A 19,310-nucleotide genomic window follows, 5' to 3' on the forward strand; every position below is an offset into this window, starting at 1 on the left:
AAGACGGTTTACAAGAACTTACATACATAAAATAGTAAAACAAAGTAGGAACAAAAGCAGACAGATTCAATCCTTAGATAAGATCAGTTATTCATAGAACCGCATCTACAAATAGTTGTGTTTTTAACATTTTTCCTAAATGCGTTCCTGTCTCTAACATTTTCGGATTTGACCAACCAGGCTATTCCACAACTCTACTCCAGCACATATAAATGTCATGGTATTCGTTTCCACATATTTAGGATTAGCTTTTCTTTTCAGCAATGCTGAATTTTTGGAGCACAGTGATCTTGATGGTTGATATCCAGACATCAAACTCTTTAAAAAATTCAGGATCGTGCCATACAGATATTGGTTCACAGCCTCAATATATATACCTTATATACTTAAACCTTTTTCAATTGCAAAATCTCTCCCATGATCCTCCCCACTCAATAAATCTTCATAGTAGGTGGCTTTACACCTCCTCTCGTCATCGGATCCTTATATTTCCTTAATTTTCTTAAACCTTTGAGTCTAATATATACAGATATTGGTGACATAACTTCATTGCTTTGTATTGAATTCTAAATACCACCGGCAGCCAATGCAATTGATGGAGATATGGAGTAATAGGCTCATATCTTGGTGTTCCAGTTATCAATCTAGTCGCGGAATTCTGAACCCCCTGCAATTCCTTGCACCTGGTCTTTGTTATTCCCACGTACAGGACATTGCAGTAGGCCAGCCGAGACAGGATCATTGCTTGTACAACGGCACGAAAGTCAGGTGATGATAGCATTGGTTTTAAACGATACAGTAAATGTGTCTGTGCAAAACATACTTGCACTGTCTTTACCACTTGACAACCCATTGCAAGTCCTGGGTCCAGGACTGTCATTGACTCCCTCAAAGGCAGTACCTCATCCATTACGTTCAGTGTTTTTGGCCAATTAACCCGGTCGGATTTCCCCACTGACATTACCTCAGTCTTTTCGACATTCCATCTTAGACCTTGCCTTTCCATCCATCCTGTAATTTCACTCATATAAGTTCTTGGCAACCTTTCTAACCCATCACCCCAGACACACACTGGGAAGAAAAAGGTGTTATCATCCGCATATATGCAGTATTCAACCCCCCAAAGATTGAAACAATTGACCAATTGTGGCCATGTAAATATTAAATAGTAACGCTGAAAGCGCCGAACCCTGGGGGACTGAAGGGGATACACTATGTCCAATGGCCAAGTTTCTCCCTTCCTTGGCTGTGTCGAGGGCCAATTGTACTGTTAAAATGGTTCATAGTTAAAACTGCACGAGACAATCGTGTGCAGACAAAGCCGGGCTGACAGTCGTGTGCAGGACCATCAGCGCACTGGATTTAAACTCGATTTGAAAGCGCTCTGAGGGGGTTGTGTTTGCACTGCCGTTGGGGGGGGAGTGTTTTTGGGGAGGGAACCCCCCATTATAGAAGAAACAGGCTTGAGGTTTGAAAGATAAAGTGGAATCAAGAATCTAAACTCTTTGGCAAGTGATCTCGTGTGCCATGCTTCGTTTCTAAAAGTCAAGGATGATCGACTAGCAGGGGAAAAAAATTAATAAAAGAAATCTCATAACCTCAATATGTTGATACCTTGGAATCATGTGCCTTCCACTGACTTCAGCAGTTGAGACGATGGTCTCTGCTGGCCTAAACACTGCAGTGTTTCTCAACCCGGTCCTTGGGGGCAGACCCAGCCAGCCAGGTTTTCAGGACATCCACAATGAATATGCATGGGACGACTTCCCTACGAGGAGAGGTAAAAGCAGCTAGGGCTCTTCAGCTTGGAAAAGAGACGGCTCAGGGGTGATATGATATGAGGTGGAAAAGGGTAGATATGAATCGCTTGTTCACTCTTTCCAAAAATACTAAGACTAGGGGACATGCCATGAAGCTACTAAGTAGTAGATTTAAAACAAACTGGAGAAAATGTTTCTTTACACAACGTGTAATTTAAACTCTGGAATTTGTTGCTGGAGAATGTGGTGAAATCAGTTAGCTTAACGGGGTTTAAAAAAGGTTTGGATACTCTCTTTCCTAAAAGAGAAGTCCATAGGCCATTATTGAAATGGCTTGGTGAAATCCACTACTTATTCCCAGGATAAGCAGTATAAAATCTGTTTTACTACTTGGGACCTGGTTTGGCCACTGTCGGAAACAGGATATTGTGTTTGATGGACCTTTGATCTGTCCTAATATGGCAATTCCTATGTTTTAAATAGATTTCCATTCAGTACCTTCTTGATATGCAAATCTATTCCATGCATATTCATTGTGGATGTCCTCAGAACCTGTCTGCAGGATGTGCCCCCAAGGACTGGGTTGAGAAGTACTAAAATACTGAAAAGGTGTGAGCAGGGTGAAAATAAAATAAAACAGATGCCGAGTAGAAAACATTTTGGGAGTCTGAAGACAGCTGGTTTTCGGTCTCTGATGCAAGTCAAAGAAGATTGAGCTAGTCCTGGTTTTACTTCCTTCTTCTCCCACTGTTTCAAGCTGCAGCTGAGGTGCTAAAACCAGGGTTGACCAGCCCCCACCCAGTAAGAGTTGTCAGCTCCATTTTACAGGCCATCGGAGCCAACTTTCCAAAAGAACTGGATGCTGATTACCCTCCCTGGAGGCAATGAAGGAGTTGGCACAATATTGGGTGGTTGAGGGGGGAGGGGTGCTGAGGAACCCACAAAGTTGGCACTTCTGCCGTTGTCAAGCTGATTCTTGCTGACTGGAGCCTGTCTGGTCTTGCGCAGATCTGTGAGATTTTAATGAATGAACAGTCTGTGTTCTCTCCAGGAATGTGTGTCTGGCCATCCTGGAAAAAGAGATTGGGTTTTCTAACGTTATTTTTTTTGTGAACAACGAGATCCCTTTAATATAAGGACATTGGGCTAGATGCACTAGTCAGCGATCGTCACTAAACCTATTTTTACTGCTTTAGCGACGGTTGCGTTTACCAACCCGATTCCCAAAACGGCCCAGCTTCCTCATGCCTCGTATCACTGCAGCTCTACCAGCCTTCATTCTAATTCTCTTATGTGATCAATAATATCTTGCCATCTTCCACTTTCTTCATCCTCGCATTTACACACATACTATGCATGTTATAAAAATTCCCTAACACCTACGGAGGAGGCTCTATTGTTCTCGATTAACAATTCTCAACTTTTACATCTCTTTTAAAATTCAAAAAATTTCTACCTCATGATTTCTTGATTTAATGGCCCGGGCAGAAAGTAGTCCTGGTTACCATTTGGTCCTCCTGCAAGAAGACTACTTGCTCCCCCTTCCTTTTATCATTTTAGTTGATCTAAGAAAGCTTGAAGGGGGTCGAGCGCTTGGCAAATAAGATTTGAAATGTAAAAGTGTAGTGTTTGGTGCTTGGGCTGCAGAAATTCGAGGGAGCAATGCATTGAGGGGAGTGAAACGCCGATGCGCGCATTGTGGCTGATCGTATCTGATCTAAAAACTGACTAAATGGTGGCCAGAGCTGGGGTGTACCGAGAAAGGCGTTCCCAGGAGGTGATCAGATCTTAGATGACACCTTCCCTAGAATATTCTAGTCCATTCTAGAGAGAACATCTTCAAAATAAGACAGGTAGAGGGCAACCCAAATGGCTCTGTATGAAAAGCTCTATGAGACAAGTTTTAAAGCCTTAAATATATTGTAGTGGAGAGATGAGTGATGTGATGGACCTTAAAATACATCAGAGGAATAAATCATGTATGAGACAGCAGTAAAAATCAATATTCCAGAAACTTTGCATGCTGCAGCATTTATAATAGTTGGTTTTCCATATAGTGATGCAGACCCCGGTTCCCCCCAAATGTTTGATTTTGCTGTAATCTTCTGCAAACTACACTTAGGACAAAATGCAACAGCGTGGGTCAGGGCAGGATGCGGTTGATTTGGATCACCGGTTGCCTGTTCGGCAGCGTCCTTTGGTTTTCAGTTTATTCCTGGTTGTGGCTGGAGCTAGTGCAACTGCAGTCCAAATTTGGTAAACTAGAGGATTAGCCTAATGGATAGTGCAGTGGCTTGAGCAGAGAATGACACGGGGACAAATTTTTTCCCGTCCCTGCCCCATTCCTGTAAGCTGTGGCTTAACCCGCACAAGCCTCGAACACTTACGATTTTAAAGTGTTTGAGGCTTGTGCAGATGAGGACGGAGCTTGCAGGAATGGGGCAGGGACAGAAAAAGAACTTGCGGGGATGGGACAGGAAAATGAGTTCCTGCGGGGACAGGGAAAATGGTCGAAATGGACAGCATGTAGTTGAATAAAGGGAGTTACAGCCTTGACAAAACCGTTTGGTGAAACATGTTGGCTAAGATACCCTTCAACGGATGACCACAATAAGATTAGTCACTTTAAAACAGGGGTCTCAAAGTCCCTCCTTGAGGGCCGCAATCCAGTCGGGTATTCAGGATTTCCCCAATGAATCTGCATGAGATCTGTGTGCATGCACTGCTTTCAATGCATATTCATTGGGGAAATCCTGAAAACCCGACTGGATTGCGGCCCTCAAGGAGGGACTTTGAGATCCCTGCTTTAAAAGAACCACAAGTAGAATTATTTATTTATCTGTTACACAGCAAAGAGAGCTATGCTTTTATTATTGCCCCGATGAGGAGACAGCACTTAAAACCTAAGACATTGAATGGAATGAGTCTCAGGTGGTGTTTCTGAGGGTCTTTAAAAGCAGTGCATAATATCCATAAGATATATGAATGAGAATAGTGGGTGGAACAAGAAAAGGACGTGATATATTGTTAAAACAGTTGATTTAATGTTCTCATTACGAAATTACAAAAAAAGGGCTGGTTGAAAATTTATTATGGAATAACTTGCCCATAATCGTATATAAATTTTAAAAGACATTTAAAAGCACTTTTTTTTTTTTTTTTTTCAACTGGCTTTCTCAAATTGAAGAATTGAGTCTGGGACTGTAATTTCTATTTATGTAATGATTGATTTCTTTTATGAAAATTTTCAGTTGTATTAATTAGTTATGGTTTATTGAGATTTGATTGAGAGTTTTATTTTTAGAATTATTGTTATTGAGATGTTGATTGTTATAGTATTTTATGATTTTTAAATGGAGTTCTTTTCTTATGAATGTGAACTATACATTGTAAACCGCTTGGATCCTTTTTAGGCTATGCAGTATATAAAGTTTGTAATAAACATTGACATTTGAAGTTGCGTTTAACCCGCCCTGATCGTTTTCAATATTTGATTTTCCATTGTCAGACAACGATCTAAACACACTCCTAAAATAGGCATCTCCTTTTTTACTGGTAATCCCTCCCCCATAACAACCGCACTTTCCAACTCAACATTTTCTCTTTGACTTTTCGCCATCATTACCTCCGTTTTATTGACATTTAATTTTAAATCATGTTCATCCATTTCCATGTATCTTTGCAAACATAGTTCTGTACTAAGGATATCGTTTATCAGGGAAAAAAACAGAATATCTTCGGCATATATTCTGTATTGCACACCCGTCTGACTAGGATACAATTTGGGTGACTCTAAAGAATTTCCAGGCTCTGTTGGGAATGATGAAGATGCAACATTTTAATCAAACTTGTGGCGTAGGAAGGGTGAGCGGTACCTGGGGTGGTGGCACGCGTGTCCCCTTCCCTTGTCCCTTTTTAACTTCTCTGGCGTGAGCAGCATGCCCACATCGGTGTCGGCTCACACTTCTTCCTAGCTGCGATTCCTGAAAGTGACTTCAGAGAGAACGCTGATGCCGAGTGGGCAGCAACCTCGCGCTAGGGATGTAAAAAGTGGTACAGAGGAAAGCAAGGGGCAGAGCGCACGGCAAATAGAGGAGCGGTGGGGGGGAGGGGGCCGAGAGGAGGAGGGTTGCTGTGCCCTTGGGAGGACTGCGCCTGGGGCAGCCCGCACCCCTCATGCAGAAGCTAGATCCTACGCGAGAGGAACCTGAATATAGTGTTAGAAAAGAAATAAAATTTCAATGAAATGAAGTTTATTATATTAGAAAATAGTTTTAGAAATGTATTGCTCTTGATTTATAATTTCTCAAAGCATGTAGTCCTCGCATTCGGTGCTTTTTAATTTTATTCTGGATTGTGTATCAGGCTGGTATAATGTCCTCAGCAGAGCTGGTATAATGTCCTCGGAGAGAACGAGAGACAGAAGGCCTTCGTTCACTGGCACCGGCATGTAGCACCAACCCACAGGACATGCCGGTGCCAGATGGGATAAGGGGCTTGTTTGGGGGGGGGCTTTGCAGGGGGGAGCGATGCTGGTTCGAGCGGGGGAGGGGTGCGATGCTAGTTCTCAGGGGGGGGGACTGCTGGGCAGGATGGACTACCAGTCTTACCCAGCAGCGGCAATTCTTATGTTCTTTAGGAGTCTGGTAGTGCACCCCTTAACTAAACCTTAATCATCTTCTCTATAAATATAGAGCTCGACACGGTTTACAAAAATTAAAAGGGAAGTATAGTGGGAGTTGGTGGTAGGGGGAAGCGGAAATCTACATTTTTGAAAATAGCCAAGTTTTCAGGTATCTACGGAATAATTGGAAAGAGCCCAGGTTGTGCAGCTGGGCAGGGAAATTATTCCAAAGCTCTGTAGTTTTGAAGTGAAGAGATTTCCCTAGTTTTCCAATGTAGATAACGCCTTTTAGTGAGGGGAAAGATAATTTGAGCTTTTGGATAGATCTGGTGATGTCGGGTCTCGCAGCATTCCAAGACAGAGGAATTAAAGAGGGAAGAATGCCATGGAGGATCCTGAAAGTTAGGCAGGCTCATTTAAAGTAGATCCTGGAAATTACTGGGAGCCAGTGGAGTTGTAGCAAGAGCGGCAAAACATGGTCAAATTTGTTCTTTGCAAAGATCAGCCTAGCTGCAATATTCTGTATCTGCTGAAGTCTTTGAATACTTTTCTTGGTAAGCCTTAAATAGACCAAGTTGCAGTAGTCCATCCTTGAAAGGATGATTGATTGAACAAGGACAGCAAAATGTTGTTGGTGGAAATAGGATCTCACTTTCCTCAACATATGGAGGCTAAAAAATCATTTTTTTATTAGAGTTAAGATGATCAGTAAACGAAAGTGTTGAGTCTATAATGATGCCCAAAACTTTGCTTGAGAATTCAATCTGCAGTGAAGATCCAGAAGGCAATGGAATGAACGGAGGTAGTTGATCTAACTTTGGGCCAAGCCAAAGTAGTTTTGTTTTGGACTCATTTAGCTTCATTTGTACAGTAAGAGCCTAAGATTGGAGTTTCGTTATGCATGCTATAATAATCTTGGTGAGGTTAGTAAGATTCGAATCTATCTTGAGAAGGACGAAGATGCCATCTGCATATACATTACATTACAGATTTCTATTCTGCCATTACCTTTCGGTTCAAAGCGGATTACAAAAAGAGTTATGGAAGAAGGGTTACAACGTTAGATCAGAGAAGGTTTCCAAGAGAGGGAAAAGTAGGATCTGGGGTTAGGGAGGGGATGGTAAGAGGGGGGTTAAGCTTTATCATGGTATTAAGCTTTATTAAGGGATTTTTTGAAGAGTTTAGTTTTTATTTCCTTTCTGAACATCTTGTAGTCTGGGGTTGTTGTCAATGGTTCATAGACAACCCCGCGAAAGACAAAGGCGCGCGCCGACAACTGAGTGCAAGACGGAGGCGCACGCCAAAGAAAATTACAGTTTTTAGGGGCTCTGACGGGGGTTTTTGTTGGGGAGCCCCCCCAGTTTACTGAATAGAGATCGCGCCGGCGTTGTGGGGGGTTTGGGGGGTTGTAACCCTCCACATTTTACTGTAAACTTAATTTTTTCCCTAAAAACAGGGAAAAAGTGAAGTTTTCAGTAAAATGTGGGGGGTTACAACCAGTGTTCCCGCTAAGCTGCGTTGGCCTGCGCTCGCGCACAAAATATTACATCGCAGCGCAAAGTTTCTCTTCACAGCGCACACACGCGTCGGTAAGGTAAGGGGACGCATTGGGGGGATTGCACTTCCCCACAATTGCCATGCTTCGGTTCCTCTTCTTCCTTCCTTCCTCCCCCCCCCCCCCGCGGGACCCTGCGGCACCATCAACTCTTACTCCCTCTAATGTCGGCCCTGCAGCTCCAGACTTCCTCGCACCTTCTCCCCTCCCCCTTTGGATCGCTATTATTTTAAATGTTATAGCCGCGGAGCTGTATCCATCAGTGGAGATGTCTAACCTCGGCCTGCCCCGGAACTCTTACTGCAACAGTGACTTCCTGTTCCTGCCTAGACGGGCGGCTGCTGCAGTAAGAGTTCCGGGGCAGGCCGAGGTTAGACATCTCCACTGATGGATACAGCTCCGCGGCTATAACATTTAAAATAATAGCGATCCAAAGGGGAGGGGAGAAGGTGCGAGGAAGTCTGGAGCTGCAGGGCCGACATTAGAGGGAGTAAGAGTTGATGGTGTCGCAGGGTCCCGCGGGGGGGGGGGAGGAAGGAAGGAAGAAGAGGAACCGAAGCATGGCAATTGTGGGGAAGTGCAGAGCTGCAGGGAAGAGGGTTGCGGTACCCAGCTGGAGGGAGAAGGAAGATGAGGGAGGGAATTAAAGGAGATGCCAGGGCTTGGAGCGTAGGAGGAAGGTATGCCAGTCTAAGGGAAAAGGAAGGGGGAGATGTGAGAGCATGGAGGGGGAGCGAAAGATGGAAGAAAAGGAAAGGAGAGAGATGCCAGAGAATCAGGGAAGGGGAGATACCAGACTATGAGGAGAGGTGTGGGAGAGGGAAGGCGAGGAGAGAGATGCCAGACCAATGGGGTGAAAGGAGAGATGGAAGGGGGAGGCATACAGTTTCTGGAAGGGGCATAGAAGGAGAGAAGATGCCATATAGGGGAAGAGAGACGGCAGACAGTGGATGGAAGGAAGAGAGTTACAAGAAGATGAGGAAAGGAGAAACCACAGAAGACAAAGGTAGAAAAAAATTTCTATTTATTTATTGCTTTAGGAGACATGTGTCACTGTTTCTGTGAAGCATTGTATGCAGAGTCCAGCTTCTTGCTGGTTCAATTTAACCTTTGTCTATGTATTTTTATTTTATCCCCCCTTTTACAAAACTGTGAAGCGTTTTTAGCACCAGCCTTGGTGGTAGCAGCTCTGATGCTCAGAATTTTATGAGCATCAGAGCTGTTACCTCCGTAGCTAAAATCCACACTACAGTTTTGTAAAAGAGGGAGGGGTTAGTTTGTGATTACATATTCCTTACTAGGCGAAGGTGTTTTCTGTGTTCTGTGTGTTCGAAAGACATGGTTTTCTGTTAGGATTGACGGTGTAGGATTGATCTGTGCTGGTCTGGCTTGTTTAGTTTTACAATGGGTGTATTGATGTACTGCTCACTGCAATATGTAAGATGCTGCCTTTTCCTAGGTACTCATGTGTGACGTGTGGTTTGTTACTAAAAATCATGTTTTTCTTACAGATGGGGGGGGGTGCCAAAAAATGATGGGCCCCGGATGTTACATATGCTAGGTACGCCACTGTATGTAAAGATACCAGAAAGCTGGCGTAGCAAAAACTTCTAAGTTTTGAGTATTTAACCCTCCCACAATCTCACGGGCACTCGTTTCAAGTTTATTGAGATTTTGATTTAAACGCAATATCAAATATTTTCAATGCGTATAACAAAAATAAATTTGGGGAAATAAATAAAACCATTTGAAGTACCAGTGTTCCCGCTAAGCTGCGCTGGTGTGCGCTGGCGCACAAAATATTACATCGCAGCGCACACGTTTCTCGTCACAGCGCACGATCGGAAGAGGCGTACGGCAGATGGCAGGGCGGCGAGAGGAGAATCGGGCGAGTTGGCTCATAACTTGCTGGCGCCCGATATTTTTGGCTCACGGTGAAAAAAGTTTGCTCACAACACCCGCCCGCTTAGAGGGAACACTGGTTACAACCCCCCCCACAACGTGGCGCAATCTCTATTAAGTAAAGTGGGGGGTTCCCCCCCACGCCCCCCCATCGGAGCCGTAAAAACTGTAATTTTCTGCAGCGCGTGCCTCCACACTGCGCTCAATTGTCTGTGCGCGCCTTTGTCCCGGTGCGCTTTTGACCTGACACCGTTATCAATAGGTTGGAGACTTGGCTGTCTATCTTTGCTGCCTGAGTGGCCAGTAGTCCGTTGTATAGTTTTTTCCATTTTACTTCTTTGATTGGGGGGTAAGTGAATGGGGTGTGTGTTTTTCTATGCCTGGTAGAGGTGGTTTGGATGAGGCGGTCGTTTAGGTAGGTTGGGCTGTCTCCATTTATAGTTCTAAATAGTATACAGTAGAATTTAAATTGTATTCTTTCCTGGATTGGAAGCCAATGAGAATTGATGAAGCCTCAGTAATGTGATCATGTTTTTTCAATGAATAGACGATATATATACAGTGTTTCAAAGGGGGGAAGAGATGGAAAAGCTTCAAGGTGGACATATAGATATTGAAAATAAAAGGGGAGAGAGGTGATCACAATCTCCCTAATGTACCTAGAGCAGTGGAGGGGTTAAGTGACTTACCCGGGGTTGCAGGGAGCAGCGCTGGGCTTGAACCCACAGTCTCAGGGTGCTGAGGCCTCAGCTCTAACCATTAGGCCACTCTTCACCATCCTACTGCTTTATCAGATCTTTCAAGCTACTGGGAGCAATCTGTTTGAATGTATGGGCTTATAGTTCCCATTTTCTTGTAGAAGGCAGAATTAAAATCATTAATGTGACCATGTAATTCAGAGATCAAAACTACAAGCTCATACACGTGAAAGGGGAGAGGGGGTTGTGCAAAACCAGGACTGGCGCAGCTATAGAAGAATAAGTGGACTGGATTCTCAGGGTGCTTACATTTGAATAGGTGGTCACCTTTTTTGATCGACTCTGCCATCGTCTGAGGCACTTGCAGAGGATGGCAAAAAAAAATAAGGGCAGGCTTTAAATCAGGGGGACTTAGACATTGCCCTGCGTCAGTGACTGGCAGTGCTCTCGTTTGCTTTGGAAGCCACGGGCATTTCTGTGGCTTCCGATGTAGAAGGAGGCTTGGAATGTTTACCTTGGCAAACTCTGAACTCTGGGAGCAATAGAAGTCAAATGCAGTTCCTGGCATGGAAACACGCTCGATGCACTTAATATTAACTCTTTGCCTTTTCATTCGGGTCAAGGTCTGATCGCTTCCTCAAGAGGGAGGAAGTGGGCGAAGACAGAATCGAGAAGATGTTTAAAACAAATCTAAGAAAAAAAAAAAATCTAGTTTCTAGAAGTATGTCTTCTTATTCCTGGTTTGCTTTGGCCTTGGAATGAATAACTTACTGCATTGTTCTGGTTTCTTCAAGTCAATTTCATCTTGTTCTCCATCACCCCTCACCCTTCACCCTCTTTTTGCTACCGTGACAGGCCTAAGGTAAAAGTATTCTTATTTCAGCATTAATATTATATCCTAGAGGAGGATTGAATTTTTTTTTTTTTCTGGATCACTAGTTTTCTTTTAGTTCCAGTTAGTTAGAGCTACGGCTGGGAGTGTGGCTCAGTGGTTAAAGCTACAGCCTCGGCACTCTGATGTTGTGGGTTCAAACCCCCACTGCTCCTCGTGACCCTGAGCAAGTCACTTAATTCCCCCACTGCCCCAGGTACATTAGATGGATTGTGAGCCCACTGGGACAGACAGGGAAAAATGCTTGTGTACCTGAATAAATTCATGTAAACCATTCTAAGCTCCCCAGGGAGAACGGTATAGAAAACTGAATAAATAAATAGTGTGAAAAGTTTTAGTCTCTGATAACCAGAGCTGGTATTGTGACATCATAATGTCTCATTCCACCAATAAGAGCCAACCTCATCAGTGATATCACAATGGCTTGATTGTCCGTGACATCATAATGTCTCATTCCACCAATAAGAGCCAACCTCATCAGTGATATCACAATGGCTTGATTGTCCGTGACATCGTAATGCCTCATTCCACCAATAAGAGCCAGCCTCATCAGTGATGTCACAATGGCTTCATTGTCCTATACTTGGCTCACTTCTACATTTTGATTTCTAGAGTGGTGCAGTGGTTAAAGCTACAGCCTCAGCACCTTGGGGTTGTGGGTTCAAACCCCCGCTGCTCCTTGTGACCTTGGGCAAGTCACTTAATCCCCCCATTGCCCCAGGTACATTAGGTAGATTGTGAGGCCACCGAGACAGACAGGGAAAAATGCTCGAGTACCTGAATAAATTCATGTAAACCATTCTGAGATCCCTTGGGAGAACGGGAAAGAACACTGAATAAATAAATATCCTGGATTCTATACTGGTCACACAAACTTGGGTGCAAACCTGTGTAATTGGCTAATGAGCCATTAGTAAGCAGTCAATGGACGCTAGCAGTTTACTGGTGTTAGCTGGTGTCAGTTAGAGTTGCGGGCATACCTATATTGCGGAGCACCCAAATCCCATGGCTCGCAACCTAAAAGGGGAGAAGAGCACGGATTGGACGGGGGCATTCTGAAAATGTGAGCACAGCGTTCTGGAATACTGGGGATGTAAGCCAGGACTGTCCTTTTTTTCTAAAATAGCTTCGAGTACCTTGTTTTAAGTGCCATTTACTAAATCTGGCAATTACCTAGAGCAATGTGTCGCAAACATTTTAAGCTGCGGCACACTAATCTCTGAGGACCTCCAGCCGTGGCCTTGAGTCTTCTATTAGCCACCGGTGAGGGGGTGCTGCAGAAGGAGAGGAGATCTGCCGGCCGACTGACTCCAGGATGTGCCTCTTGCCGCGAGAGGCACGTCCTGTCAGCAGTCGGAGAGCGATAGTGCATCTCCTCCTTGCCGACACCTTGTGGCACACCTGGAATCCTCCGGGGCACACTGACCTAGAGATTTCCCAAACACCTACCCCCGTCCCATTATTTCTAGTCTGCTCATTGTAGCAGTAGCCCTGAGGCTGTTCCAGAACCTTCTTCCATGGGTTCTAAATCCAGCCACTCTCCGCTTTTAGGGTAGGGTGTGCAGGACGATCACAGAGCAATGGGAAAGGAAGCAGCCCCCCCCAGCAGGGTCAGCAACCGTACTGTTTACTATGGTGTTTGGTTGAGCAAGGTGCCTCAAATTTCTGCAAATGTTGCACCTCAGGTTTTACAGGGTCTGACCTGGTGTAGATCTTCTCCTAATTGGTGCTGGATCTGCATCTTAAGCCCCAGCCAACTGCAGCGCAGACAAGCGGACGTGGGATGTTCCACATGGCCGGGTAGAGTAGCGTTCTTAGTGTACAGAAAAAGGAGGGCAGATTGAGGGATCCGGGTTTTACTTCCATTGTTTTCAATGGGAACAAACCCCATATGTCTCAATCCATCCTCCTTTTTCTGGAGCCATATGGTAATCCTAGTTCTGATAGCAGTACTGGTCCTGAAGAAACCAGTGATCCTCTGCAGATTACAGCACTGGTTATGGGAACTAAGCAGAACCTATTCAGGGAGCTTCCAAGACCATACAAAGCCTTTTTAAGGCCGCAAATTTGCTATGCTTTGGCAGGATTTCAGATGCCTGACCTAGGAACCTTGCAGTCATTTGCATGCTTTGAACACACATATTAATCTTGTTTGTACTCGTTGTGGCTATCCTGAAAACTGAATTGACTGTGGGTTCTCCAGGCCAGGTTTGGAAAACCATGTGCAACAGGATAATTCTTGTGTCGTCATAATAAGAGATACCACAGCCTGCAGCGGATTGGCCACAAACATTACTGCATTGTTATTTCCTTTGTCTATAAGAACATAAGAATAGCCTTATTGGGTCAGACCAATGGTCCATCAAGCTCAGTAGCCCGTTCTCACGGTGGCCAATCCAGGTCCCTAGTACCTGGCCAAAACCCAAGGAGTAGCAATATTCCATGCTACCGATCCAGAGCAAGCAGTGGCTTCCCCCATGTCTTTCTCAATAACAGACTATGGACTTTTCCTCCAGGAACTTGTCCAAACCTTTTTTAAAACCAGCTACATTAACTGCTCTTACTACATCCTCTGGCAACGCGTTCCAGAGCTTAACTATTCTCCGAGTGAAAAAATATTTCCTTCTATTGGTTTTAAAAAGTATTTCCCTGTAACTTCATCGAGTGTCCCCTCGATGGGGTGGTCAAAAGCACGCTTCTTAAGCGCGTATGTTATAGCTGTCTTATGTTTCTGGCTGTGGTTCATGATAAAATTTGACATAAAAAAAAAAAATTACAAAGATTTACATGAATTATAGTAGTTTTTATCTGTTTATGCGACACGAGCATCCAGTGTCTACAGCCGCATGTGTCGTGAACATATATTATGCTCCAGTAAGGCACGCATGCGATATGTGTACTTACGGCATTGCTTTTCTCGGCACATGCGCACATTTACGCCTCTTTTGTGGTGTATTCTGTACGTGTGCCGGTCACTATCACCAGCGACTCATCTCATGTAAATCTAGCGAACCTTCGCTACTCTCCGCCAACCTCATTTGCACGCGTGGGTTTGTTTTTTTTTGAGAATGACTCGCCTTTTTGAAATCGCTGCAACAGTGTCCCATCGTTTTTTTACTTCAAAGTTTTGAGAATCTAACTTCAGCAGGGCTGTGGAATTGGTAAAAATGTAACACCACCATCTTCAACATAACATACAGTAAATTTATCAATTTATGCTTTTTTGTCCTAGACCTAAAATAATGTTTTTTATAAGTTACATTTACCAGTATTTTAGATCCAGAACAAAAAGCAAAAAACCCAGTATTACTAGTTGGAGTCTCTGTGAGTCTGAGGTTTGGGTTTACTGATTCTGGTCTCCGGAAAGGATGAAATAACTATGCTGCAGGAAATCATTTAATATGCTGAGTGAAAATTTTCAGGCCGTCATGTGAACGACTAATTTGTCTGTTTTTTCCCTTTTTGCAGCCCAGGTCCCAGACAGTGATGAGCAGTTTGTTCCGGACTTCCACTCGGAGAACTGTGAGTATTATGCTTGATGTGTCGGGGGGGGTGGGGGGAGAACATAGGATGGTGTCTCACACTGTGCAGTGATCAGCGCACCTAATGATCACATTCAGGAGTTAAGATTTTTTTTTTTAAATTCAGTTCCTGGAGATCCACGTTTTTCATTGCCTTTATGTCAGCCATTTTTAAGTTTCTCCTTTCCACATCATGCATCCCTGTGGACTTTGTAAGGTTTGGAGTGTCAGGTCCCCCTCAATATTAGGTTGTAGGGGTTACGTGAGAGGCGCCCTTACAAACGCCAGGTCCCAGGTTCAGTTCCCTCACAGAAGATTCACCAGGAGTAGAATCCAATAAGAAACACAGCCAGAGGTGATTGCATAAAGAATATATTATAGAAATAGGCTTACAGAAAAGCAATATTCATAAGCATTACAATTAATGAGAGAGCAAAGCAGTTTCCCTGCCTTACAGAGTTCAGAGGAAAAGAGAGAGAGAGAGAGAGAGAGAAAGGGTGATGGGGTGATGGTCTAAGTTGCGGGTTCCAGAGATCGGCCAGAGAGAGAGAGAAAGAAAGAAAGATGTATGTGTGTTGCAGAGAGGAGGCTTTTATAGCTTGGAATCTTATTCTGAATATAGAAACTCCTGTATTTCCCTTTATCTTTCTGTTTAGAAATTGTAAACTGTTTGAAACAATGGTTAGTTTAATTGATAAGGAGGGTGTGATACTTGCAGGCATGGTAGATGGGATTAGTCTCTGGCTTCTTTGTCCCATTCAAGCAGCCTATCTTCTTGATAAACAATCCAGTCTGGTTGGATGCTTAATGGATGTGAATTCTGTGCAGGAGCACAGAATTCTGCATCAACATTCCAGAGTCAAATTGATATACTTTCCCATAGACCTTTGCTGACATTAGTTATGCCAACTGAAAATGCTGATTGCTAGCAATAGCTATGCTGACAGACTTCAGTGGCAATATTCTCATACATATAGGAACGCATTGCTTTGAAGAAGAACGGGACAGTGAGTGCCCTGCTGTGGGGGGAATACAGAAGGCAAATTGTAGCTGAGTACCCATTCTCCATATTCAACAATTGGGTAAACTAAACTAAACCTTAAGTTTGTATACCGCATCATCTCCATAAAGATAGAGCTCGACACGGTTTACAGGTAATTCAATAAATGAGAGGATATAATGAGAAATTAGAGGTTAAGAAGAGGATAGCTAGCTTTACATTTTAAATAGATAAAAAGCCAGGTTTTCAGATGCTTCCTGAATAATTGGAATGAGCCTAGGTTCCGCAGCGGGGCAGGGAGGTTGTTCCAAAGCTCAGTGAATTTGAAGAAAAGGGATTTCCCTAATTTACCTGCATACATGATGCCTTTTAACGAGGGGAAAGATAGTTTGACTAAATTCTTATTTGTCATCGATCCAGTTATTTATTCCTACTTTCAATCTTCTGTATTAAGTATTTTAATTTTTTTTTCTCAGTATAATAAAAGAACTTATCTTTACAAGCAGAAGTCAATAACAGGAGACATTTAACGCCGGCATGAATTCATGTTTTGCCATGCAGTTATGAATACAAAAATCATGTTAAAAATAGAACAATATGAGGTCATATAATGAAATAACTTGTCCAACAGTAGTACAGAACCCAACAGATTCATTCACACAAACCATTCCAAGATGCCTGTGGCTTTTTTTTCAAGAAGCTTTTAATCCCTTTCAAACAGAATCACATGATCTTCAGCAAACCAATCAGAGAGCATGTATCGCTGCTGCTGGACATACTCTCCAGGATACACTTCAGATGTGCCTGTATAGCCTTTAAAATCTTGTTTGGCATTTGTCCTTTCCTAATTCCTCTGTCTTGGAATTCTAAAAGACTTGGTCTGGTTAGAACAGTGGTCTCAAACTTGTGACCCGCCAGATACTATTTTGAGGCCCTCGATATTTTTCTTATAATCGCGAAAGTAAAATGAAACAGTTTCTTGATCATATGCCTCTTTAGCTATAAACGACAAGATTATTCTTAAGACTTAGCCAAAAGGAAAGATTTATAAACTATAAAGAGTTTTACCTCATGCAAAAGTGTCATTTCTTTAATAAGACATTAACTATTTTTTCTGAGGCCCTCCAAGGACCTACAAATCCAAAATGTGGCCCTGCAAAGGGTTTGAGTTTCTCAGACCACTGGGTTAGAACTGTGCAAAAACTTAAATTGTCCTTCCCTTCTCTGAAAGGCATAGCCTCTGCTGGTAAAATGGGGAAGTCTCTCTTTTTTTTAAAAATTCAAAATAACTGAATTATGGAATGATATCTCCGTGGTTGAGAGAACTAAGTTCTCTTCAAACTTTTTGTAAATATCTAAAAACTTGGCTATTCTCAAAATTGTAAAGTCTTCATCTCACGATTTCTTTTCTATTTTATTTACTGTAAACCAAGTCTAGCTTTATTGGTATAGAGATGACATGATCTATAAACTCAAGTTTAAGTTTAGTTAAGAGCTGAGCTATACCAATGCCATCCATTCTGTTTTGTTTATTGAGGCCCTCGGAAGCAACAGAACGCAATGTAAAAATCCAAAATTGTTCCCTGTAATTGAAATAGTTTTCAAAATTATCATAGGGGCAGGTTTGAGGATCAGTCCAGTAGGCGCCTACCATGACATAACCACAATGTCATTATGAGAACTACCGGTCAGTTCTCTGCTTTAGGCGTATGTTATACCTGTCATAGAGTAGGTTCCGCATTATTTTGGTAGTCCTTGGACGGTCATGTTTGACATGAATCTTCATTGTTAACAATCTGCGGGAAACGTGTTATAACAATTCTAGTACTTTGTAAAACAATCCTCTTATTATTTTTTTATTTTTGTTTCATTGGATCACGTTAGTGGACTTAATTAAGATTATTGAACACTGCTTCCTATCTGGTTCAATGGAGGAGTAGGGAACCTGTGTGTACATTGATGGTTCCCAATAAATCTTGGTCTTTATAAAATACATTTTATACCATGAATACACACTATTTATAAATAATCTTTCTCAGTTTAAGAAACATCTTGGGATGTATTTGTTCTCTCAGGGTTATGGAGTAGTGCAGTGCCAATGCTGGCCATTTTGAATGACTGAAACAGAGAAACATGATGGCAGATAAAGGCCAAATTGCCCATACGCAACATCCACTATCTCCTCCTCTCCCTAAGAGATCCCATGCTTTCTTGAATTCAGTCAGTCTGTCTCCACCACCTCTAGCAGGAGATTATTCCACACATCTGCCACCCTTTCTGTAAAAAAAGTATTTCCTTATTTTATTCCTGAGCCTGACGCCTCTTAACTTCATACCTTGCCCCCTCACTCTGGAGTTTCCTTTCAAATGAAAGACTCGTCTCGTGCATATTTATGCCATGTATAAACATCTCTATCGTATCTCCCCTCTCCCGCCTTTCCTCCAAAGTATACAGATTGAGATCTTTAAGTCTGTCCCCGTACGCATTATGAAGTAGACCACCAACCATTTTAGGAGCCACCTTCTGGAACCGACTCCATCCTTTATATCTTTTTGAAGGTGGGGTCTCCAGAATTGTACACAATATTCTAAATGAGGTCTCACCAGTGTCTTATACAGGGGCATCAATACCTCCTTTTTCCTATAGGCCATCTTTCCCTTTGCATCCTAGCATCCTTCTAGCTTTCGCCATCGCCTTTTCAACCTGTTTGGCCACCTTAAGATCATCACATACAATCACACCCAAGTCCTGGTCAATTGTGGACTGGCTTCAATGTCACCATCTTAACTTAATTGTTCTAAGACAGCGGTATGTTGCTTTATAACTGGCCTAGAATGCCATTATGGACATCCTGTTTGTTTTATTCAAGTGCGACTCCAGTTGTCTCCTTTTTAAAATATCTGTGATTGATCATAAACTCTGAATTATCCTTTGTCCCCCGTATTTCTAATATTATCAAAGCTTGATAAGAATAGCCTTACTGGGTCCGACCAATGGTCCATCAAGCCCAGTAGCCCGTTCTCATGGTGGCCAATCTAGGTCACTAGTACCCAAGAAGTAGCAACATTCCATGCTACCGATCCAGGGCAAGCAGTGGCTTCCCCCATATTTTTCTCAATAACAGGCTATGGACTTTTCCTCCAGGAACTTGTCCAAACCTTTCTTAAAACCAGCTACGCTATCCGCTCTTACCACAACCTCTGGCAACGCGTTCCAGAGCTTAACTATTCTCTGAGTGATAAAATATTTCCTACTGTTGGTTTTCAAAGTATTTCACTGTAACTTCATCGAGTGTCGCCTAGACTTTGTAATTTTTGATGGAGTGAAAAATCGATCCACTTGTTCTACTCCACTCAGG

At 43.0% G+C, this 19,310-nt stretch overlaps 1 protein-coding gene across 3 annotated transcripts in view; it reads left to right on the plus strand.

The window, feature by feature from the left end:
- Positions 1-19,310, plus strand: part of ETV4 (ETS variant transcription factor 4) — a 117,958-nt gene that overhangs the window by 18,988 nt on the left and 79,660 nt on the right. For 2 of the 3 annotated variants that reach the window (XM_033917293.1, XM_033917292.1), the window contains exon 5: positions 14,900-14,953. In XM_033917293.1, coding sequence (XP_033773184.1) covers positions 14,900-14,953 — 54 coding nt within the window. Of the gene's footprint in view, positions 1-1,325; positions 1,333-8,615; positions 8,620-14,899; positions 14,954-19,310 lie in introns of those variants that run through there. The other variant, XM_033917294.1, reaches the window with a different exon arrangement.

This window comes from Geotrypetes seraphini, chromosome 13 (assembly GCF_902459505.1).
Source record: "Geotrypetes seraphini chromosome 13, aGeoSer1.1, whole genome shotgun sequence".
In the NCBI taxonomy this organism is placed as follows: Eukaryota; Metazoa; Chordata; class Amphibia; order Gymnophiona; family Dermophiidae; genus Geotrypetes; species Geotrypetes seraphini.